At 40.7% G+C, this 25338-nt stretch overlaps 1 protein-coding gene across 1 annotated transcript in view; it reads right to left on the reverse strand.

Moving 5' to 3' along the window:
• The window catches only part of Ift43 (intraflagellar transport 43), a 75661-nt gene that overhangs the window by 47043 nt on the left and 3280 nt on the right, over positions 1-25338 (reverse strand). Inside the window, exon 3 of the mRNA XM_042692646.1 lies at positions 1542-1606. Coding sequence (XP_042548580.1) covers positions 1542-1606 — 65 coding nt within the window. The remainder of the gene's footprint in view (positions 1-1541; positions 1607-25338) is intronic.

The following is a 25338-nucleotide window of genomic DNA, read 5'->3' on the forward strand; positions in this document are numbered from 1 at the left end:
AAAGTCCATGAGACTCATCTCCAATAAACTAGCAAAAGAGCTGGAAGTGGAACTGAGGTTCAAATGGTAGAGCACTGACCTTGAGCAAAGGAAACTCAAGGATAGAACCTAGGCCGTGAGTTCAAGCCCCAGGACTGGCAAAGGATAAATAATATATTCAAAGCCACACAATCATCATTATAGCAACAGAAGTCAGCATCTAGAATGCTTCCTAAATGCTTTCTCTTCTGAGCACTTTTACACATATGAATCAATTCAATTCTCACAAGAGTCCTTTCAAGTAAGAGCTATTTTAACCCCCTCTAGAGATGAGGAAACTGAGACTAGATAGGTAAATCACTTGCCACTTGCTTAAAGTCCCTGAGACACAAGTGGCACAAGTGAGGCTTTAAAAGCAGGGTAAGCTGTGGCTACTAAGTATACCACTGTACTCTGACATCTCTCCACATGGAATCACAAGGGATCAGCCTCTAGCCTAAGCTGCAGAGAAGCCAAGAGGGCTACAAACAGCCGCCATATTCCTGCACTACACTGAAGGGAGCACCAATGCCTCCACTGAGCAGCTTGGGCAGTATAAACACCTTGTCCAACGTCATCCAGCCTGGTGAAAACAGAAGCTGCATCCATACCCACTTGGCTTACAAAGGGCTGATGAATGCTCTGTGATGTTACATTATTCCTCGCAGAAGAGGATAAGCTGATGAGTTAATACTGGAGGGTCACAGTCCCAATATGCCTGCCAAATGACAGCACTGCCTTTCAGTAAACATGAGATGCCAACTAGACAGAGTGATGGGATAGGATATCTGGCCTGCTCTTTGTGAACCATCTATGTCCAGAGTGGCCATGATGCAAAGTTCATCCCAGTAGCCAGGCACAATTTCTTTCGTGTACTTTAAAAACACAGAGCCGGGCGCTGGTGGCTCACGCCTGTAATACTAGCTACTCAGGAGGCTGAGATCTGAGGATCGCGGTTCAAAGCCAGCCCGGGCAGGAGAGACCGTGAGACTCCTATCTCCAATAAACCACCAGAAAACCGGAAGTGGCGCTGTAGCTCAAGTGGTAGAGCGCTCGCCTTGAGCTGAAGAGCTGAGGGACAGCGCCCAGGCCCAGAGTTCAAGCCCCACGACCGACAAAAAAAAAATAAAATAAAAACACAGAATGCTACATGTAGGTAAACTTTACAAATCCTTTGCAAGCAATAAAGGCAAGTCATAGAGAATTACATGATATATGATGATATTTACATAAAACATCCAGAATAAGCAAATCCCAGGGACAGAAGATTGATTGCTCCCTAGAGTTGGGGAGATTAGGAGGCTGTGGGAAGTCACTGTTAGATACAAAGTTTCTTGGGTAGGGTGTGATAAAAATAAAGTTCTAAGACTGATTGTGGTGATGGTGGCACAGCTCTGTGACTATCCTATGAATTATTCCATTGTATCCTTTAACTGGTATGTGAATTTTATCTCAATAAAATGACAAAGGACTGGTGTACCCCCCACCACCTACCCCCATCCACATAGGCTGCTGGTACTCACTTTGACACCTTTCCAGAATCAACTGCCCAGCCTCCCTGCCTTCGAGGTGGTTTTGGAGGAGGGGCCTGCAAAGAAAGAGAAGCCACCATCATTCAACATGTGCATTCAAACATTACAGTGGCTATGAGCGGGTCATCTAAACCAACAGTCAACCTCAATAAAAATGTAAGACTAAAATACAAATGAAGAAAAATACAGTAGGCTTTCTAATTTAGTATGAAAAGCTGGGTGCTTTCATATCCTCCTAGTGGGTATATAATTATACCCCAGCCTTTTTAGGCTTTTGAGCCAGTAATTCTAATCCTAGGAATTTATCCCTAAAAAATAAACACAGCAGAACACACTGTTACTTCTGCACACTAAGTAGCTGGAAGCTATCAAAATAATCAGCAATGAAGAACTGAGTATATGGCAGAATACACATGAATATATTATGCAAATAATGCAAAACTATTTTACAAAAATACTTAACGATATGAGAAAGTTTAATGTACATATTCATTTTCTTTAAAAAAACATTTCAAACAGCTTCTAATTTTGTAATGAGATTATGAATATATAGTATCTAGGGTTAATTAAATACATGTGCCTAACTGGAGGCTCCAATTTAATTTTTCCTCTCTGTTTTGTATATTTTCTTTTTTTTTTGAGGGTGTGTGTGTGTGTGTGTGTGTGTGTGTGTGTGTGTGTGTGTGTGTGTGTGTGTGTGTGTGTGTGTGTGTGTGTGTGTGTGTGTGTGTGTGTGTGTGTGTGTGTGTGTGTGTGTGTGTGTGTGTGTGTGTGTGTGTGTGTGTGTGTGTTAGTGCCCTACCATTTGAGCCACAGCTCCACTTCCAGCTTTTTGGTGGTTATTCGGAGAATTTTAAGACTCTCACAAACTTTCCTGCCTAAGCTGGCTTCAAACTCCAATCCTCAGATCTCAGCCTCTTAAGTAGCTAGGATTATAGGTGTGAACAACCAGCACCCAGCAATTGTCTAACTTTTTAACGTTTATTATCTGAATCAAAGGAAAAAGTAGTAAGAGAAATAAGATTAAGGCTTTCTTAGAAGACATAAACAAAATTGATGGGCTAAAAGTCTACTTAAATTATTTGAGCCCAGAAATGGGTTCATGAAGAAACCCAAGTGCATAGATTCTGACCCAGTATATCCTAACTAAAAACACCAAGAGAAGATCAATGAATCCACCAAATCATGTAAGTTAGATAGACCAGGACACTTCTTGTTTTGGGTTACCCAACCAATATTTTTCCCAAAGCACTTCACAGAATTCTGTCACTCTCAACCTGAAAAGCTACTTTGATAACAGGGGTTGGAGATCCTTTTTCTACCCAGGATGTATACTATCCAGGTGGTATACATTTATTTTGTGAGCCATAAACTCCAATGCAACTATGCAGCTCTAAATCAACAGAGAAAGAGACGGTTTATATAAGTGGAAAAACAAGTTGAGCTGAATTTCAAAAACAGAAACAAAAACAGGCAGCAAGCCAAATTTGGCAGAAAGAGTGTAGCTTGCTGACCCTTGGACTAAAATGTGACATTGTGGTCTCTTTTTCCTTTAGCCTAATGCCTAACATAGGCATTCACTTTTTAAAATAACAGCCCCTTCGATATGCTCAAATAGCTTTATATTTTTGATACCTTTATTTCACACCCTGACACCTTTTCTTTCCTGCTTCCCTAGTGGTGCCCTCGCCTGCCAAGGACATGCTCCATGTACAATTGGGGCCTTTCTGCAGTGTGAGCCAGAGCCTGCTGGAAATGACTGAGAAGGAGCCAACTCTGGGAATACCGGTACCCATTTAGCATCTGGGAAATGGAAGCAGCACTTACAGAAAACAAACTCAAGTTTTCTATGCAAGAAGCAGGTAACACAGCTATAGAAAGGTTCCTAATATTTCAGATAGAAACCTCCCAAATTCAGTTATTGTTTGTCTCTACAGAGGGAAGTCCAAAGATGTACTGAGAAACTGGCCACACATTGCTTCCCAGTCTACCCACAGGCTGAAGTTCACATTCTGTGAACTTCTTAGATACTGGGGGTGTACCAGACCTGGTCAGAACCAATTGAATTCCCTGTCTCAGGCATCTAGACCTGAAGCACAGAGGCAGATTTGTTAGGCAATACAAAGCACTGGAACTGTAAAGACCAGCTAGAGTCAAATTAACCCAAGACTCTCACAAGCCAAAGCAGTGTATAGGCAGATCCAAGGACCTTGTCCTGAGCTCTTAAGATGCACAAAGCATTGTAAAGGGGAGACAAAATTATGAGGAGAACTGAACCATACTGAGCTTCCTTAAGGATGTTTTACAGCAGTTTGGCCTACTGCTGTTTTCCCTAGGCTGTGTATATTTCTTTACCCAAGGACATACTGTATAGTGATAATATAATAAAGTCATAGCCTGGTAACCATATGTTTTGTTCAGCAACATGGTTTCTCTTGTTTTTGCTGCAAGTTTATCAAAAGATTTCCACATTAAAAATTCAGTTTCTAACTTTTCTTGAAAATGGAACTATCCACAGGAGCTGTCCACCCCCTGTAGAGTGAACATGTATAATGCAGCTTGCCACAGTCCCCACCCTTCCTTTCTGTCTTCTTCCTGCTAAAGTGTCTGCTGAAGTCAAGTGTCAGTTGCCATCTACTATTACTGCACGGTGTGGCTCTTTCTCCTGTGGTGGGGAGTTCTCTGTCCCCATGTCTGTCTGAAGTGAAAATGAAAGCTATGCCAAGTGTTTTGAGAAAAATGGGAGAGCATACTTCTCTTTATTTTTTCCAGTTTATTTCATTGTAAAGGTGATGTACAGAGGGATTAGTTATATAAGTAAGGTAATGAGTACATTTCTTGTCGAACATTGTTACCCCCTCCCTCATTTTCTCCTACTTTCCTTCTACCCTACTTTCTCCCCTTCCCCAAGTTGTAAAGTTCATTTCCAGCATTGTATCTTGTGAGTATTAATGCTGCATTAGTTCAAACTTTGTCCTTTGTCTCAACATTTTTTTTTTTTTTTTTGGCAGTCCTAGGGCTTGACCTCAGGACCTGAGCACTGTCCCTGAGCTTCTTTGGATCATGACTAGTACTCTACCACTTGAGCCATAGCTCTGCTTCTGTTTTTTTTTCTGCTTATGTGGTACTGAGGAATAGAACCCAGGGCTTCATGCATGCTAGGCAAGCAGTCTACCACTACGCCACATTCCCAGTCCTGTCTCAACATTTTGCTATTGCTCTTCCCTTCCCCAAATGAGATAAACATAGATACAAGACACGCGGTACCAAAATCAAAAATAGTGACAAGGGGATAAACCAAAAGGGAAAAAAGAAAGAAAAAAGAAAGAACTTCACACAGTACATTTAAAAAAAACTCTTGTTCGCATATCTTGGAGTTCATTTTGATTAGCATCATTTTATATGGTTTCTTTTTTTGGGGGTGGGGGGTTCGGTCATGAGGCCTGAACTCTGGGCCTGGACGCTGTCCCTCATCTCTTCAGCTCAAGGCTACAGCCACAGTGCCACTTCCGGCTTTTTTCTTTTTGCTTATGTGGTGTTGAGGAATCGAACCCAGGGCCTCATGCATGCAAGGCAAGCACTCTACCACTGAGCCACCTTCCCTGTCCTGATTTCTTATATACATATACAGTGTGAAACAGAAAGCCTATCTGTCTTAGCTCAATTCTACTTCACTCATCAAAGCTAGCCTTGATGACAGGAGGTGTACAGACCCTGAACTAGATGTGTAGAGCTAGAGCAATTGCTTTTTTCTCTTTGTTTCACAAGTTGAGAGAACAGAAAGACCCAAGTAAAATCATGATGCCATAACAGAGGGAGTGTCCTAGTCTCTTTGGGAGCTTGGCCAATCCTGTATAATGCCAAGAATCCACAATGAGATAGGAAGAAACCTGTGTTGCCTAAAGCCACTGTTTTCTATTTTGTGATATAGGTTACAGTGGAGACAGGAAGAGCAAAAACTGTATTGGGAAGGGACAGTGAAAGATTATTATCCAGCATGGAAGAGGATCTTAAGTGACATAAACTTCTTTCATAAGGCAGTATTTTGAGTAATCCCTAAAACTAGGGCAAGATTAAATCAATACCCAATGGATAAGTGCTCAAAGAAGTGCCCAGCACATAATACTCTACCTGTTTCTACCCTTATACCATAATCATCATTACTCATGTCAACATGTCCAATAAAATACATTAAGCATTTGGGGAGAAAAACAATGATGCTGGCCTAACCTCTTCTCCTGCCACTCTGACTACCAGAGGGCATAGTTAATAGGAGTTTTATGCTAAACACCAAAATGATGAGCTTTCTTTTCTGTTACCACCAACTCCAGGAAGTTAAGGAGTTAAGGAAGTTAAGCTGTTAAGGAGTGAATGAAAATATGAAGATCCTTTCCAACTACAGGTAGAAGCAAGCCACATTTCTGCTTATTCTCCCCCTATTATAAAATGCTAGCAGCAACTACAAAACAAATCTCACTGCGTACAAGTCACTCCTCTAATATGCAGTCCAGTTTAACAACAAATTCTAAAAACAAGTGTCTTCTTCAATAATGACTGAGGTCTTCAAGAACTGACATGCTCCTGGTACAATCCTCAGAGCAAATTGAGGCAGGAACTACAGGAGTCCTCCTGCTTCTCACTCACTAGGTCTTAGAGGTGCCAGAGGCAGATGGGAGGCTAGGACAAACAAGTAAAACTTAGTTGTGTACACAGAGAGGTTTGGAGGGTGCATTTAGAGGGAAGTGTCTTCAGATTTGTTGTGGAGGGAGGAAGGCTCTTTACAGTCCCAATTCCAAGAATTGGAAATGCTTCTGCCAACACCCCTACCATGAGGAACAGAGGCATGGTATTCCAGAAAGGTCCATCCAGGGTCCAGAGGTGGAGCTGTGGTAGAATCCCTTAGCCACAGGACAGCTCCACACATTTCTGTAGTTCTCTGGTGGGTTTAATAGTGGTATTCCTGCATAACACTTGCATAGCACAGCAAAGGGCTAAACTATACTAAACTGGGATATGCTGAGGAAAAGGAGAGGTCCAGGAAACTCTATTTATGGGGAAAGCAAGGCTTGTACTGCATTAGATATATCAAAGAAGAACACTCCAGAAACAACCAGATATGATGGTATAGTGATGCCAGGAAAACACAACACTATTCCTGGAGCATAAGTTGCCACTCTATTTCTATAATGGTCAGTGTCTGAGCCTTTCCACATCTGTCACTGTGGATACACCACAGGCTATAAGTGGAAGCTGATGCTCCCTCATCACAACTCAGTATTCTAAAATTAAGTAGAAACAAACTGTTTGAAATGGAAGCAGAGGACTGCTTTTTAGTAATATAATGCAGAAAGTCCTGCATATCCTTTTGCCTGGATAGTCAAGCTCCAGAATGTCTGAATGCTGTTTTTAGGAACTCTGATGACATCTAGATACCTAGCCAGCTCCATTCCCAAGAGAGTCTCATGGGTCTCCCCCAAGGGCAGTCTGAAACAAGAAAAGGCATTCTGGCCAGGCCACAATTGTTGTTCATTCTAACCTAGCTGCTAGCATTTGTGTGCTTTCCTTTCCCAGCCTACAGATCAGAGGCTAGGAAAGCCCTTACCAGCTGAACTGTCAGAACTCTGGTTCCTAGCTAGGCAATGAAGAGTTGAAACCTTTTAGCCAGGGATTTTTCCATTTGGAAAAGAGATGCTTCCTTTTCATGCCCACCATATCTAAGTAAGTCCAGAGAAGACACAAATACATGATTTTTTTCCCCCCTGAATTTTATGTGTCCAAGTTCTCTGTAAAATGACTCACATCACATACTGAGTATATATTTAAAGATGAAGAAGTATGTTCTTGATTCATTTTCAAAACTGGACATTTAAACTATTGGCAGACTGTGACAAACGAGACAGTTTGCTTGGAACCCACCAACTCTAGAACCTCCTTTATCAAGCTCTTGGAAAGACATTATGTATCTACTCCCAATGTGTATACTTTGCATGTAATGACTGGATTGGAGACAGACTAGAGCTTGACTGATCTTGAATCCTAGAAGACAGGCCTGGTCCTACAATTTACAAGCCTTGGTTTATTCTTCAAATTACTTAGCTTCTGAAATGCAGAAGCATGGCCACAAGGACATCAACTGGAAAAACGATTTCCAATTCTGGCTGACTTTCTGCCAGGTAACATTATCCAAATCATTTTAAAGAAAGAAAAGTCTTAAAATATGCAACACCAAGAGGGACAGGGATAGAAGCAGTGATGGTAGTCCTCTGTGCTTCCCTCTGTCCTTTCTTGAATGTGGAGTTTCATCTTGAGTGTGGGAAATGAACACAGTCTGCTGGGGCTGCCACCGATGGGCAGAGGGGGCAGGACCCTACATAGCTCCTGAAGAGAAGTAAAAATACACTCTCTCCAAAAATAAACGGGGGGCAGGAATGACTGTAAGGGTTAGGAGCACGTGACTGCAGGCTACAGTCCTGAAATACCAGCTTGCTACAAAAAGGAGCCTGTGAGAGGCAAAGAGCGGGAAATTCAGGAAATAGTCTCTTTATTTGGTCTCATCCGAATGGGCCAGGATTCAAAGAACTGGAATTACCATGTCAGAGGGAGACTCACAGGCCAAACTTGTTTCTGATCTTTATATGGTTCCCCCAGATTCTTAAGATGCCGGCACAGAAAAATGTTGCAGTGCCAAAAAAGGAGCCTTCTGAGTTCAGGGACTTCTCATATACTCTCAGAAGTCCTGGAGAAATCCTACTCCCATTCCCATCCCCACCACCAAAGAAATGAATCAGGCTGTTCTTAATCCAAGTAGCATCCTGTTGCAACACACACACACACACACACACACACACACGCATGCACGCACAGATATATGCACAAATTCCCAGCCAAAAGGCATTTACTTAAGTAAGCACACACACACACACACACACACACACACACACACACACACACACACACACACACGCATGCACGCACAGATATATGCACAAATTCCCAGCCAAAAGGCATTTACTTAAGTAAGATCCAGTGCAAATTTCACACCTTATCCACTTTTCAGGTCCTAGGGACCATACAGTTCCCACACCTAAACTAAAATTACTAAAAGCCAACTTCCTGTCCTTTCCCTAGCAATTTAAAAGAAGACTGAAGAGAGCTGTTCTTTATATGCTTGATGAAAGGCAAGACAGACACTTAGAAATATGTGCACCCCTGCAGGGATCCATCCCTCCATTCTGTCTTCCATGCTTCCATCTATCTCCTAAACCCCAGGTCCCATCATACACCCAAGTTTTCCCCTAGTGGATTTAAGATCAAGGAAGATAATAGAACTTACGACTTGTGTTTAACTCAGTAAACACCATTCTACGAAAGAACAAGCTGAAGCGCACATATAAAACAAATTCTATTTTAAACCTAAGAAAGAATCTTGACCATCAATGGATGGTAAAGCGAGGAGGTAAGAGACTGAAGGAAAGATCTGGATATTCTTATGGTTCCAAAGAACTGACCATACATTCCACACTACTGAAGGGAGAGAATGTTCCTTCACAATGAAACTATTTCTTGTTAACTTAGTTCAGTGATCAAACAGCAACATTAATAATGGACATGATGTGCTGCCACAGAGCCATCCAGGAAAAATTCCTGCCAAAAATGTTTCACTAGAACCTAATCAAACCTTCAATATAATTTCCAGCTTACTGGAAATTAGGTGAGGAAAAAGTTAACTGTCACCAGGAAGAGAGAATCAGACAAATACAGAAAGTGAGAATCTTTATAGAACAGTTGACCCAATCTCTTTAAAAAGTCAATGCTATTAAAGGAGAATGAAAGCAAAGTGAAGGATCATTCTAAATTAAAAGACTTTCATAGAGAGAAATGTAATAATGTGGCTGCTGCTTGGAACCTAAACTGTATACAATGTATTATAAAAGCAATATTGAGATGGGGGAAAATGATGGAAGGAGTGATACTGATCAAGATGCACTGTACTTATAAACTGATTTGTTGAATTGAAACCCCTTTGTACAGCTACCTAAATTTTTTTTTAAATTAAAGCAATTTTTTAGCCAGGCACCAGTAGCTAATTCCTAAAATCCTATTCAGAAGGATGAGACCTGAGGATTGAGATTCAAAGCCAGCTTGGGCAGAAATGTCTAAGACTCTTATCTCCGGTTAACCTACAATATGCCAGATTGGAAGCACGCTGCAAGTGGTAGAGCTCATCAAGCCATGAACAAGGGTTGGGGGGAGCTGAACAAAAGCTTAGGTTCTAGAATCCAAACTCTAGTACAAGGCATGCACATGTGCGCGTGCACGTGCGCTCACTCATACACACACACATACACACACACACAAAGCAATTTTGGAGAAAATGAGAAAATGAATATGAATTGGGTAATAAGTGTTAGAGAATTATTAACACTGTCAAGGTATAGCTCTATGGTTTCCTAGGAAAAGAGCATTCTTCACAAATACGGTAAAGCATTTAAATAACAGGTTATAATATTTGTTATTTTTACAGAAATAATGCATCAAAAATATTATATATATGCATTCTATGCAATACAGCCTTATAATTTTGAATATTTTATAAATTATAACAAAGCATGGGAAAATGTTAGTAACAGATGAATCTCAGTGATAGGTGTATGCTATTCATTGTATAACTTCTACTTTTCAAAATGTTTCTAATTTTAATGAAAAGTTGACCCAAATACTAATGAAGTTAAGAGTATGAAGTTCAGGTTAACCAAAGAGAAAAATGGAAGGGTTGGTGTAGGGGAGAGTTCTTTTTATGAGGAATGGATTTTCATGTTCAAGGAAGTACTATGTTGAATAGGATGAAATATTTTCTATTTAATGGCAAGGAATTCCTACCACCAAGACCAGAGAGTAACTACAGCAAAAATCCATCACTAGAAGTGATGGAAAAAATGTGCTTTTATTGTTTTTGTGGTGCTGTGGATTGCTGGCCTCATACATATCTAGGCAAGTGCTATAACTTGAACTACGCCTCTAGACCCTCACTTTCAGATATATGTAACTCTCCCGACCCCCACCTTACTGTGACTGGTATTTTGTGTTTATATGCATATATGAAATTAGGATACGGGGAGAGTGTGACTAAAATAGCATGATGTAATCTGCTTCTGCTCCTGGCTTTACCACTCTAGTACCAAGATCTTGAGCTTTGCTTCATGATAAGAGTGATTGCTCCCAGTTCTACAAGTTTGTGATTTTATGAATTGTAGCATATTGAATTCTGCAAGAGGCAGCAAGAGGGGAAAATGGTAGAAATAATAACATGGGACAATTATCAATTTGAGTAGGTACAAAGTAGTTGGAAGCTACATCAAGAAATGAGAAAAAAGTAAAAAATGAGAAAACATAGACAGGATCAGTAGTACTAACCTAGGCATAGTAAAAGAAGGCATCAACTAATTAATTAATTAATAGGGCCAGGAATGTGGCTTAGTGGTAGAGTGCTTGCCTAGCATACATGAAGCCCTGGGTTCAATTCTTCAGTACCACATAAACAGAAAAAAACCAGAAGTGGCGCTGTGGTTCAAGTGGTAGAGAGCTAGCCTTGAGCAAAAGAAGCTCAGGGACAGTGGCCATGGCCTGAGTTCAAGCTCCGGGATTGGCAAAATAATAATAATAGTAATAATAGTTAACATCTTCTGAGGGATTACTATACAACCCTCCAAAGCTTCAGGAGAGTTGCTTTGCTGGATCTCATGACTCAGTGAAGCATGCTCTACTATGTAACAAGTTTACAGATAAGGAAACTGAGATCCCCAAATCATTTCATTTGATAAGTCATGAAGCAAGGATTCAAATCCAGGTCAGCATGTCAGTAGAGTTTTCAGAAAGCCAGCCGATACAAGACTTCCTGGTAGCCACATGCATGCCAGCCAGGATGAACTTGGAAGGACACAGCAGCCAGCAAAGAGAGAGAATTGAGCTGGAACCAAATGCCAGAGAATAAGAATCTTGTGCCATTAGCTTGACATTACAAAGAAAACTGGGAAGATCGAACTGAAAAGACCATCTGCTTCATTTATATTTGGGACAAAGTCAAATGTACCTACTAACAATACAAATACATTTAAATAAGATAGGAGAACCAGAAAGTAACATGGGTTAGCCCCACCCCATTGGTGAGGCCTCTGCTGAGAGAAAGGGTAAGGATACAGGCAAGATTAGAAAGTGAGGCCAAAAATAAACTGAAACAACTTGAATACTGTGCCAAACTGTGACAGGCTAAATGCAATATAAATCTTTTGCACTTGGAAAGTAGCTGGGTCTTTACTGCATGCCACAAGAGAGTCTCCTCATACCAAGGAGTCATTTTGAAGAATGATGGAATAAATAGAGAGGAAGAAGTGGGTTTACCAGGAGGCAATAAGAACAGCCTTTGTTTTTGGTGGTACTCAGGTTTGAACTAAGGGCCTTATGCTTGCTAGGCAGGTACTCTACCACTGAGCCATATTCAACTCTTTTTTGCATATATGAAATTAGGATATGGGGAGAGTTATTTCTGAAATAAGATCTCACTTCCTGATCAGGTAAATACCTCGCCCATGATCCTCCTATTTTTTTCACTTCCTGCTACAGCTGGGATGACAGGTTCACACCCTCATGCCCACCTTAATTGATCCAGATGGTCTCATAGCCTTTTCTGTCAGAAACTGTGATCTTTCCTATCTTGGCCTCTTACTAATAATACAAGGATGTAGGAGTGGGGGTGAGAAGGAAGAGGAGTGAAGAAATAACAATTTGGGTTCAAATTCTAGAGCTGCCATTTTATAGCTATGTAGCCTTGAGCTAGTTACATCTTCACAAAGCCTCCTTTCCTTTGTAAAATAAGAGTAATAGTCATGAGTCCCTTGCAGATGTACTGTAGGCCCAAGTAACAATCCCTTGCCATAGAGCAGGCACTTCCTGTTGGTGATGGTCATTATTATTTATCAGAAATCAATAATAAATTGCAGAGTCTGAAGGACAAGTCTTTCGTGCCTGGGGTTGATCAATGGCATGGTTTTGATAGTCATGCATAGCAGGGCCTTTGCTTTGGGGCTGCCTTGCACGTGTTTCATTCCAGAGATCTAGTTTTTGTCTACTCTGTCTTCTCTACCAGGAAGTCTTTAAAGGTACTCAAATGAAGAGGAGGAAACTACAGCTCTGCTGCTCGCTGACACATGCATAAATGACAGGACAGCCAGTATGCAGCAAATGCTCTCAGCAGTGTTGTACTTTATAATAAAAAGACCCATATCCCATAGCTCAACAGTCATTACACTGTGCCCTCAAAGTCACTCATAAGATAGAGCTGCCAGTAGTTTCTGAAGAGGCTGAACTAGAGAGAACAGATTTGAGTCCTGAAAATTATGCTTAGAACTCACCCTGGATTTTCCCACCTTGGATGGCATCCTTTTAAGTTTAATTGTATCCCTTGGAATACATTTAAATCAACTCTAAATCAATTCCTCCTCTTCCTTCTCTTTCTCCTTCTCCTCGCCCTTCTTGGGTCTACATACCTTCTAGACACTTACAAAGACATGCTCCGTTCCCCTATACTTTTTGCTACTCAGCCAACATAAACATTCTTTTCAACTTTCATCATAAATGAAAACCTATACATTTCTGTCATTCTCTTCACTCCCTTCCATTTGTTAAAATCAATCCAACATGTGTAGCCAGAAATGCACAAGATGTTGAGGGTGCAAATTCCCAACACTCTAAGAAGCAGCCCCACTTGGCACCTATGACTTCATAGCTTTGTGTAAGCACAGTCTAGACTTGCTACCTCAACCAAATCCAGAGTGGAATAACTTGGAGTGAGGGGAGGGTGGGAGAAGCAAGCTGCAACCTTTAAGAAACCTGATCTCTCATGAGACTCCTCAGGGGTGATGATGGAAAAGTGGGGGGAGCTTGCAAGAGAGCTATTAATCGTTAGGTTGTCAGCCCCATCTGAAAGGAAGCCCAGCTAGCTCCTTTCCTCATGTTGTGTCACACTGTGGTGAGATCAGGGACATCACAGGTCACACAGTGCAGTTTTTCATTCTGCTTCAGTTGTGACAGCTCAAGGAGAAAACACTGTAAGCACAGATGTAAGTCATGGCTGGCAAATTAGCCTCGTTGCATATAATTTCTTTTTTAAGATTCACATTTTCTTATGGTAAAGGTGATGTACAGAGGGGTTACCATTACATAAGTAAGGTAATAAGTACATGTCTAGTCAAACTTGTTACCTCTTCCCTCATTTTTCTCCTACTTTCCCTCCCCCCACTCCCACACCCCAAGTTATACAGATCATTTCCAACATATTGTCTTGTATATATTGCTGTCCCATTGCGTATAATTTCAAAATGTCTCCAGTGAGCTTAAAAAAAAATTTTAACTTGCAGAACTGTTTCTCAATCTTCTGATTTTCATGAATAATTAGTATTTCAAACAACAATATTTTGTTTAGGAGTTGGGATGTGGTTGACAGTACCAGGTTAGTAACTTAATTTTGTTAATCTTTTTTTTTTTTTTTTTGGGTCCGGCTGTGGGGCCTGAACTCTGGGCCTGGGCACTGTCCCTCAGCTCTTCAGCTCAAGACTAGCGCTCTACCACTTGAGCCACAGTGCCATTTCCAGCTTTTTTCTTTTTGCTTTATGTGGTGCTGAGGAATCGAACCCAGGGCCTCATGCATGCAAGGCAAGCTCTCTACCACTGAGCCACCTTCCCAGCCCTGTTAATCTTTTTTGAACTACCATTCCTTCTCAAAATCGTATCATTAAAGAATGGACCTGCCCAATCTCTTCAAATTATAAAGGATATAAGCCAAGATAAGGAATGGACCTTTAAATTTAATAAACTTAATCTATAAAAAACTTACATTCAATCTTTTCTCATTTGTTAACAAAGAAAAAACACATTCTTAGCTACCAGTGCTAAAACACACTAGTGTCTTTTTCTGCAATGAAACATCCCCTAAAATCCTTCTTTAACAACTGCATTGCATGCGAGGATAAGGAGACTCCAATATATACATAGTGATCAAAAGCTCAGCAGAACCATGCCTTAGAAGACCAGTTCCCAAGACAATGAGATTTGTTCTAGGACTAAGGCAAAACAAAAATAGACCTGACCTAACAAAGCCTCAAACTGAGCCTGCAGTAACTGAAGTGGTCTACTACCAACAATTTGCTTGTTAAAGCAAAACTCAATGCTTTTTGGAAGAAGATAACCAAATCCAAGTTTCTACAAGGTATCAACCATGATGTACAAATGAAAATTATTAGACATGTGAAGCAAAGTAAAATGTGACTCATAGTCAAAAGAACAGCAGATTTAAAAACTAACTTTAAGATAACCCAAATACTGCAATTAACAAAGACTTTAAAGAAGTTACTATTCATATAAGCAAAGGACTTAAAGGCAGAGATAATGATAGTGAATAAACAAATGAGGAATCATGATGAGAATAGAAGCTATATATGAAAAATGAGAAAAAAATTAGAATTTAAACATATAATATTTGAAATGAAAATTTCAACTAATAATTTTAATAATAGCATGGAGACAGAAGAAATAATCAGTGAACTTAAAGACAGATCAGCAAAAAAGGACTGGACTGGTGGTATGGTTTAGATGGTAGAGTGTTTGCCTACCAAGTACAATACTCTAATTTTGATTCCCAGAAAAAAAAAAAGGGGGAGGGGGGCGGCTGGGATATAGCCCAGTGGCAAAGTGCTTATCCTGGGTTCGATCCCCAGTACCAAAAAGAAAAGACAAATACACAAATACACACACACACACACATGCACACACATAAACACATACATACAGTTTTTAAAAAAGACAAAATTGGAGGGGCTGGGAAGGTGGCTCAGTGGTAGAGCGCTTGCCTTGCATGCATGAGGCCCTAGGTTTGATTCCTCAGCACCACATAAGCAAAAAGAAAAAAGCCGGAAGTGGTGCTGTGGCTCAAGTGGTAGAGTGCTAGCCTTGAGCTGAAGAGCTGAGAGACAGCGCCCAGGCCCAGAGTTCAGGCCCCACGACCAGACCCCCTCCCCCAAAAAAAAGACAAAATTGGAAAACAATGGACAAATCTATAAGATAATGAGAAGTCTAACATTCACAAAACTGAAGTCCTAGAACCTCCAACTGGAGAGTGAAAATGGGACAGAAAAACAATCTAAAGAGATACCAGCCAATAAAACTGAGAATTTGTGCATGTGTATACCAGTCCTGGGGTTTGAACTCAAGGCCTTGGCACTGTACCTGAGCTTTTTTTTCCTCAAGGCTAGTGATCTACCACTTTGAGCCACAATGCCATTTCTGGCTTTTTAATAGTTACCTGGAGATAAATGTTTCCCACCTGGGCTGGCTTTGAACTGCAGTGCTCACATCTCAGTCTCCTAAGTAGCTAGGATTACAGACATAAACCACCAATACCCACTTGTACTGTGGGGTTTATAAGTACTTTTTAAATATGACATCAATAATACAAAAGTTTTTACATAAAGTCCTACAATATGAAGTAACTGGTAATAAGGATTTATACTTTTTTTTTTTTTTTTGCCAGACCTGGGGCTTCAATTCATGGCTTGGGCACTGTCCCTGAGCTTTTGTGCTCAAGGCTAGTGCTCTATAACTTTGAGTCACAGCTCCATTTCTGGCCTTTTGATAGTTAAGTGGAGATAAGAATCTGGCAGACTTTCTTAATCCCCAGATCTTACCCTTTTGAAAGCTAGGATTACAGGAGTAAGCCATAGGCACCCAGCTAGAAATCATATTTTAATCCCCAGAGTATCCACTACAAAAATCATATAAAAAGCTACACCCAAAAAGCCATTGGAAGACTGGGACATAAAAGAAAATGTCTAAATGCAGTGACATATTATCTATTATTATTGGGTGAAAGTAAATGACTGACCCAAAATGTTTCAATGACATTCAACCTTAGTGAGTACCTTCCTCTGTAGAGTATCATTACTAAAAGAGTATTTGACTATCATTCTGCTAATTCTCAGTAATTATTGACATTCACAATAATTACTGAGAAGTAGCAGAATGATAGTCAAATAATGAGAAATGACGTAGCCTAGCTAATGATTTCAATGAGGGTTTATAAATTCACAATCTCATGATCCTAAGCAGACTGGACATTTTCCATTGATAGCCTATTCTCTCCAGCTCCTCCCTTCTCCTAAATCCTGGCTTTCTCTCAGGAACCTCATTTCTCCAGCAGCTCTATCAAGTACAGCCTGATCATTCTATAAAACCTCACAAATCCAAGCACACAAAAGAATGCTCCTGCCTCATTCCCTCAAGTTCCTCTAGACTATGACTCTTCCAAATGGTCACACACTATTTCTTGTGAAGCACTATCTTCTTCATCCCTGTCACAAACAATTGGCCAAACATACACTGATGAAAATTGGGCATTTGGCTCTCTTTCTACCACTAGTCTCATAATTCTGAGTAAAGTAAATTGTTCACAGGAACAATTCAGTTCACGTTTACCTTCATGGTTTCCTGATTCTTGAAATGCCAATGGCTTTACTATTTTTTCAAATGCCAGTTATAATCTGGAACTGCTCCATCATTGAAATACTTATCATAAGCTGTGATATCATTGTTAAATTTAAAAAACAAATGTTATTTAAGCATAAAAGGAGAAAATTTTAAGTTAATAATAATGTGAATTTGTTTCTTTTTTTTTTATGTGTGACAGTCCTGAGCTATTCCTAAGTTTCTTTTGCTCAAGGCTAGCACTCTTACTACTTGTGCCATAGCTCCACTACCAGTTTTTTCTGAGTAGTTTATTGGAGGTAAGAATCTCACAGACTTTTCTACAGTGCTGGCTTCAAACCACAATCTTCAGATCTCAGCTTCCTGAGTAGCTAGGATTACAAGCATAAGCCACCAGTACCTAACTAACAAGGTGAGTTTTTAAGTTTATAATAAAGTGAAGTGTATGTAAATATTCAACACTAAAAAATGGTGTGGGAAAGTCTGGAATTTGTCTCCTGTTCCTATGCCTCAATGCAAGCCACATCATCTGCCAACTTCTAGTCAATAACAATAGAAATGTATTGGCAAATGGCATAGGAATAGGAGACAAAACAGGTCTCAAGTGGTACAAGGAACTCTCATCAAAGATTCCTCATCTAAAGTACAAGTTGTCATGTCCAAAACGAGCTTTATAACGTCGATGCGGGGGGGGGGGGGGGGGGAAGGAGGGGGAAGGAGAAGGATTGGGATTGGGGGGGAGGGGGGAGACTGGGAAGGGAGGTGAAGGGTAAACAAAGGAGGAGGCTGCAATGCTTGGTAAGAAATGTACGCATTATCCTGCCCATGTAATTGTAACCCCTCTGTACAGTATGTTCACAAATAAAATTAAATTAAATTAAAAAAAAAAAAAGATTCCTCATCTAAATGCTTCTTTGCCCTAAAGATCAGTTTGTTTTATGAAATATGAGTATTTCTGTATCTTGAACAATATTGCAAATTTAAGATTCAATTGGGGCTGGGAAGGTGGCTCAGTGGTAGAGCACTTGCCTTGCATGCATGAGGCCCTGGGTTCGATTCCTCAGCACCACAAAAGCAGAAAAAGTCACAAGTGGCACTGTGGCTCAAGTGGTAGAGCACTAGTCTTGAGCTGAAGAGCTGAGGGGCAGTGCCCAGGCCCAAAGTTCAGGCCCCACAACCAAAAAAAAAAAAAGAAAAAAGATTCAATTGATATCATGCTTTAATTCTCATGTGATACAGAGAAGTAACAGTAAGAACTAGCATGTACCAGGCACAATCCTATTAAGAGCTTTCTATACTCTCTTATTTAATTCTGCAACAACCCTATGAAATGAGAACTACTATTATTTTGGTTTAGCAGATAAGGACACAGACTTAGGGTGGTTTAGTTACTTGCCAGAAATATGCCCAGTTTATTTATATAAACTGGCAGAGCTGAGATTAGAGGGAAAAAATGATAATAAAAATGTAATCTGAGAAGTCCTCAAATTACAATAGCTAATTCACTGTGCCACTGAACTAAGCTCTCAATAGGTATTTCTCATGTAAAACTCTCAGAAAGGATGAAGGGAATCTCAAAGTGCTCTGTAAACAAAAATATCTACCCCAGGACTTGGAAGAAGCCAGCAAGATGGTATACATTGTCCTGGGGCATTCAAAGATCCTAGACCACAGCTTGTGTTGGAGGAGCTTCTTGAGATGCTCTGCCCTGACACAACATTTCCCTCCCAAACAGTGGCCAGCCCCAAGGATGGGTCAGTGATATGCATTGGCCACCCCAAGGGACAGTTCAAAACTAAAACATGTAAAGCATGACATAAATATGAAGTGTGGAAAACGCATTCCTTATGAACAGCTCCAAATCAAATTCCCCACATCCCTCTTCAGCAATGTTATCAAAGCATCATTCACTCTAGCTGGGTGGAGAGGGACTACGAAAAAGGCTGAAAAATGTGACCAATCAAGAGAGTTATTTTTGTGAGAAAGAAGAAAATGTCACCAAAAAGGGTCAGCAGATAACCCTATTGGGCTGAAAATAACTGTCCGGCTGGCAGACCAGTGAGGGAAAGGCAGAGGGTGAAGGACGTAATGCAAGGCACTGAGGGAGCTCCAGCTCAGGGAGGCTGCCGGGGATGAGGAAATTGGCCTAATTTGGGAACATGAGTCCAGCAGCATTTCTCAGATTCCTGCAAAAGATTCTGGAGAACTTTCAGCTCTGCGTCCTCGGAGGAACACCGAGGGCATGGGGGGAGAAAAGGAACAGCTGTGACTCAAACACTGCTCTTGACAATTGGACGAATAAGGGTGACCAAGTGAGAACTCAATCCCATAGCCAAAGAGTCCAAGAGAAAAACCCAGAATCTCTCTGCTCCCTCCAAAGGCCTTTTCTCCATAGAGGTCTGGGCATTTACTTGTCAAGTAGGTGAGGTCAGGAAGTGGTTAAGCACCTGCTATAGTCAGAGATCAGTTGAGTAACTAAACAACTTATCCAAGGCCTTAAAGTCCCAAAAACCTCACAAGTAAATGAGATGATAATATACCCACTTCAAGAACCAAGGCTTAACTACAATGCTGTATCAGATTGATAGGTGTCAACTGCTACAGTGTAGGACAGGATTATTATTGTTATGAAAAAAATCTACAAAATAAAAACTAACATTAAAAGTGGAAGTGTGGCCTATGTGGTAGAGCACCAACCTTGGATGAAAAAGCCAAATGCAAGGTCAAGTTCAAAAAACAGAACTGGTACATAAACAAACAAAGAAACAAACAAATAAATAAATGGTTTATAACCAATGAGAATGCTCATCCAAAAGATCAGGCCAAAAATTACTTTTACCTAAACTTAGTGTAATATATCATTATGGATTAAAAGTATTTGGGTTCTTTCTTAAAGGAACTATTTATGTAAGAGCAGAATCATTTTTATCAATGGAATCTCTGCTTAGGTAGAGAAATCCTGTATAGCTAGCAGAGAAAGTTACATATTGCAGACATGTAGACATATCATAGAACTACCTTCTAGTAAAATTCCAGAAACTTCAAGTACCATCTATTTAAATTGCTACCTTAACTATGTAACCCATTTGACACCCCCCCCACACACACACATACACATACACATAGACATGGGTAGTCATAGTTTTCTTCTCTTTTTTTTTCTTTTTTTTTTTTTTGGTTGGTCATGGGGCTTGAACTCTGGGCCTGAGTGCTGTCCTTGAGCTCTTCAGCTCAAGGCTAGTGCTCTACCACTTGAGCCACAGCACCACTTCCAGTTTTCTGAGTGGTTTACTGGAGATGAGTCTCACAGACTTTCCTGCCCAGGCCGGCTTTAAACTGCGATCTTCAGAGCTCAGCTGCCTGAGTAGCTAGGATCACAGGCGTGAGCCACTAGTGCCCAGCTAGTCATAGTTTTCTTAGCTCATACTATTCGTTGGGGAGAATCATGTAATAGTTACTGTGCTGGAATTCTCTACATGCATTGCCCAAATTGATCTTCACAACCTCCCCCAAGAATTTGGCACAACTGATCTAGTCAAGTCAGTAAATGACACAAAGAGCTCATCTTCTTGGTAGAGCAATTCAGTAAAATTAGGCAGTCAGGTTCTCGGAAATTTAAAGAATGTCTAAGCAAATGAAGAGATCTTCCTCTTCTCTCATAGCAGGTGGAAAACTTTAAGTACCTGGACTGCCACAGGTACACCACAAAGCCCTAACATGTTACAAAAATAACCAAAAGAAGATGACTTGTGAAACAGGTCACAGGACAACTCCCTCCTGTATGCTAGGATACAGGGTCTTCGCTGACTTGAAATCCAACTTGAAATTTAAAACGCTGGAGACAAATTTTTTAAATAAGCCACTAGAAATATTTCTTCATTTCCTTACTCAACTGTATGGGGGAAAAGAAAAGCTTTGTATAAATCCAGTTATAAAAAAAAATCATGTCAGTTTTGAAGTGCCTATCCAACAGCTACTCCCCCTTACCAAGAAAGTGTAGTTATCATAGAGGAATGTACAGGTAAAAACTACACTTGGAGTATTGGCTATGAGACCCAATTCTGTCCTGGCTAAAAGGTCCCTTGAAAGTCAAAGCAGCTATAAACATATATCCACTTAGTGAGGTCTCTGGCTACTGTATTCCTGACAAGGGGCACACTTAATTGGCATGTACCCTGAGCTTTTCAACTGTCTTCTTTCCTAAACCCTGGACAATTACCAATCATCTTGCAACTATGAATAAAAAAGTCATAAGCTCCAAATGACAGAGCTGGAAGCAAGAAGGGACTAAGATGACAGGTCATCCTGCAGTGTCTACATATTCTGCTGTACACATTCCTTGCTATGTTAGGAAAAAAGTTACTTCTTTCAGTAAAGTACTGGACACGAATTTCTGATGTATGGAGCCAGACTCAGCTCTAGTAGATGCAGAAGAATACTGGAAAATAAACCCATTCTAAGAGAGCAGAAGTTTTCAACTTAAGGGGAAATAGGATCTAGGTAGATCAAATAAATCAGTGTGACCTGGTATATATCAAGAAGGACATGGTGCTGAGGCATGAGGATCAAAAGTTCAAGGGTAAGATCTTGCTCAAAATAGTCTGTTTTTCTAAAAGGGCTGGAAGTAAATTTGGTGCTGGTGGCTCATGCCTGAATTTCCTAGCTATTCAGAAAGCTGAGATTTGAGGCTTGCTGCTCAAAGCTAGTCTAGGGCAGAAAAGTCTGTGAGATTTTCATCTCCCCTTAACTGCCTAAAAGCCAGAAGTAGAACTGTGGCCTTGAGTAAAAAAGCATAGGGACAGCTCCTAGGTCTTGAGTTCAAATCCTAGGACTGGCAAAAAAAAAAAAAAAGGAGGGGGGAGGGGCCAGTAGTGTAGTTCAGTTTTCAAGCACTTGCCTAGCACCTACGCAATACCACCAGCAAATTCCAGCCAAGTGTCACCACAAAGGAATGCCAGCCCATCATTCCTGATGGGTGAGAACTTCCAATTTTCATGAGAACAACCAAATCTAAATGATTTTGTGAATTTTCCAATTTATTAAATGATAACTAAATTTTAAACTTGGCACAAATCAAACATGTATGACTGAAGGCTAACTTCAGCCTAAAAGCTTTCAAGTTTAATAGTTAAGAGAAAAAAAAACTAGTAACTTTAAAAACAAACAAAACTACAAGGTATAGTGAAGTAATAATGATTAGCAACATGCAGAGCACTCATGTATCACAGTATTCAGGGCTTTCCATGTATCAGCTATTGTTTTTGCTAGCCACCCTATGAGATATGTGATACTGTTATCCTTATTTTACCAGTGAGGACACAGAGGCATAGAGACTGATTAACTTGCTCAATCATTGGTATAATGGGTTGCAGCCTGGCTGTCAGCCCAGGCCTGCCGGACCCTGAGGCCTGCCTGGTACACTCTTCATAAAGAATGCCCACTGCAGCCAGAAAGCTTGAAACTCTGCTCCTCAAGGCTTGCCAACCTATGGGATAAATGAGTTGCAGCCCTCAATAAAACAGCAAAGCACTCTCCAAAGACTAATCCATGCACTAATTTATTGAATGGATGGATGCTTGTCATGGCTCCTCAGTTTATTAAAGTTAAATGCACATTTCATTCAATCTACACATCAATCTAGTGGGTACTATTTTCATTATTTGACAGTAATGAAAATAGAGGATTCCTGAGATTAGTGGGCTTAAAATCCAGACTATTAGCAGAGCCCTGATCTTTTGATGCCAAGCCCTGTGTTCTCTCTGCTTCTTCACAATAGCTCCCAACTCCACTATCTCAACCTAACTGTTTGAGAACAATTTCTACTTCACTCTAACATACTAAAGTAACCACAGTTGTTTGACAGCTTCCAGGTACCACATTTACATGTTCATGTATATCTTCACAGAGAATAAAGTCAGCAAGAGGGAAAAAATAAATATATTAAGTAATATACTCAGAGTCGGAATGTAAATGGGCACACACACAAGTCTTGGAATCTAATTTTAGAAAGAAACAGTCAAAGTCGCACACAGCCAAGTAAGCATCTGGCCCTGTGGGAGGCTGCCCACGTTGCTTGAAACCTCAATTAACCCAGGAAGGAAAGGCTGGCATCCTGGAATCCCAAAAGGAGCATCAGCTGGATAAGGTACAGGATGACTTTTCATCATGTTCTCCTAGAAAAGTATTATGGCTCAGAGTCTCAAAAAGAAAAACAAGCTAGTCTTCCTGAAAACTTGAAAGGTCTATCCCAGTCTGTAGGTAGAATTGAATTCTCACTGCCCTGAATCTCACCTAAGAAACCAGGGAAGGGGATGGTAGGTGAGTAAGGCCTGCTGACCTCAGCTTTGGAGCTACCTTGGTATGAGGGTCACCTAAGGCTTCAAGAGCTATTAAAGTCATTCCTGGACATCCTGGCTCATCCTAGGGTGACTCATCTATCCACTAACCAATTTCACAATTAAGTGGAACTTTAATTAGTCTCCTGCCTGCCAATGGGCACAGGAATATAAATTCCATATGGCAAAAGATCTTGTCTCTTTTGATCATTGAATTCTACTCAATGATATCTGGCTCACAATAATATTTGTGAATAAATGAATGAATGAAGGATAGGATGAATGGATCAGTACCACAATAGATTCTTCTAGATTCCTATGAAACAGGGTGAAATGACCAGAAACTGTGACAAGGTTTCCAGCAACCCAGTCATTTACTTTTCCTCCCTCTCTCTTGCATTTGAAGATGTTGCTTCACTGTGTAGGTCAAACTGGGCTCCAACTCAATCCTTCTGCCTCAGTCTCCCCCAAGTATCTGTCAGCTTTTTGCTCATTATTTTGGAGATAGAATCTAGCAGACTTTTCTACCCAGGTTGGCCTTGAACTGCCATCCTCTGGATCTGAGTCTCCTGAGTAGCCAGGATTACAGGCTTGAGTCATTTCTCTTGAAAGACATAGACTACTGAAGCTAAAGCTCCCCTAAGATCTGGAATGGTCCTCTCATGACTCACTATCTGCCCAACCCCTACTCAGCTTCTAACATATAAAATATACACTGGAAACTCTGCACATCCCCTTGGCAGTTGCAAGTGCACATCTATGCCAGGTATTGTGCCAGGTACTATGATAAATGAGAGGATAAAGCAGTAAGATACACCTTCTGCATTTCAGAAATTCACATAAGAGAAGCAGGCAAGAAAAAACAACTGAAAAACAATATAATGTAGTAAGTACAATAATGGGAAGGCCAAAGTCACAAACCAACAAGCCTCTGGCCAAAACTAGATCATCTGATAACATAATTTGCATATCAGTGATAACTTACAAAAAAGTGTTGCTCTCATCTGATACTTTAGACTGCTAAGCTAAGAGTAGAGCTTGGGGGTAGAGTGCTTGTCTATTATGTGCAAGACCTAGGGTTCTATCCCCAGCACGTACACATATATACACACACAAAAAGCAACAAGCTGGGCATCGGTGGCTCATGCCTGTCATCCTAGCTACTCCAGAGGCTGAGATCTGAAGATCACGGTTTGAAGCCAGCTGGGGCAGGAAAGTCCATGAGACTCTTATCTCCAATAAACTACTGAGGAAAAGCTGGAAGTGGCATTGTGGCTCAAGTGGTAGAGCACCAGCCTTGAGCACAAAAAGGCTCAGGGACTGGGCCCCGGCCCCGAATTCAAGCCCCAGGACCAGCCAAAAATAAAAAAAGTAAGAAGAAGAAACAAAACAAATAGCAACAATGACAATAACAAACCTTCAAGCTAGCTTCTCTTGAAAAATCTGATCCATCACAGTAATCTGTTTGCCTACAGCTTCAACCAGCTTCACTAAGTAGCAGTTGTCCCTGTGGAAAAGGCACCTGCCCCACAGTTTCTAGTACCTCCACCACAATGTGCCCCCTAGGGTCACAAGGCCAAGGGCTGGTCACCAATTTTATCAGGCTGCCATAGTTATTACTGATTATTTGCTATACCCAATACTTACATCTAAGTGAAAAAAGGAAAGAAGACAAACTGGCAAGGACTCATTATCTTGCAGAACAGACAGACCTGGAAGAAGACAATGAGTGTAAAATGGGACCAGTCCTAAGGAAGTGACAGGAGGGAGCTCTAAGTCAGCCAGCAGAAGTCAGGGAAAACTAACAAAAGGGATGGTCTTCAAGTTGACCCTTGAAAGGCAGATTTTTCAAATAGTAAGAGGAAAGTAAAAAGAAGATGTGAGTAAAAGAGAGCCCTGGTCAGGGCTGGGAATATGGCTTA

The sequence above is a fragment of the Dipodomys spectabilis genome, unplaced genomic scaffold (assembly GCF_019054845.1).
Source record: "Dipodomys spectabilis isolate Male_0828 unplaced genomic scaffold, ASM1905484v1 ptg000157l, whole genome shotgun sequence".
Lineage (NCBI taxonomy): Eukaryota > Metazoa > Chordata > Mammalia > Rodentia > Heteromyidae > Dipodomys > Dipodomys spectabilis.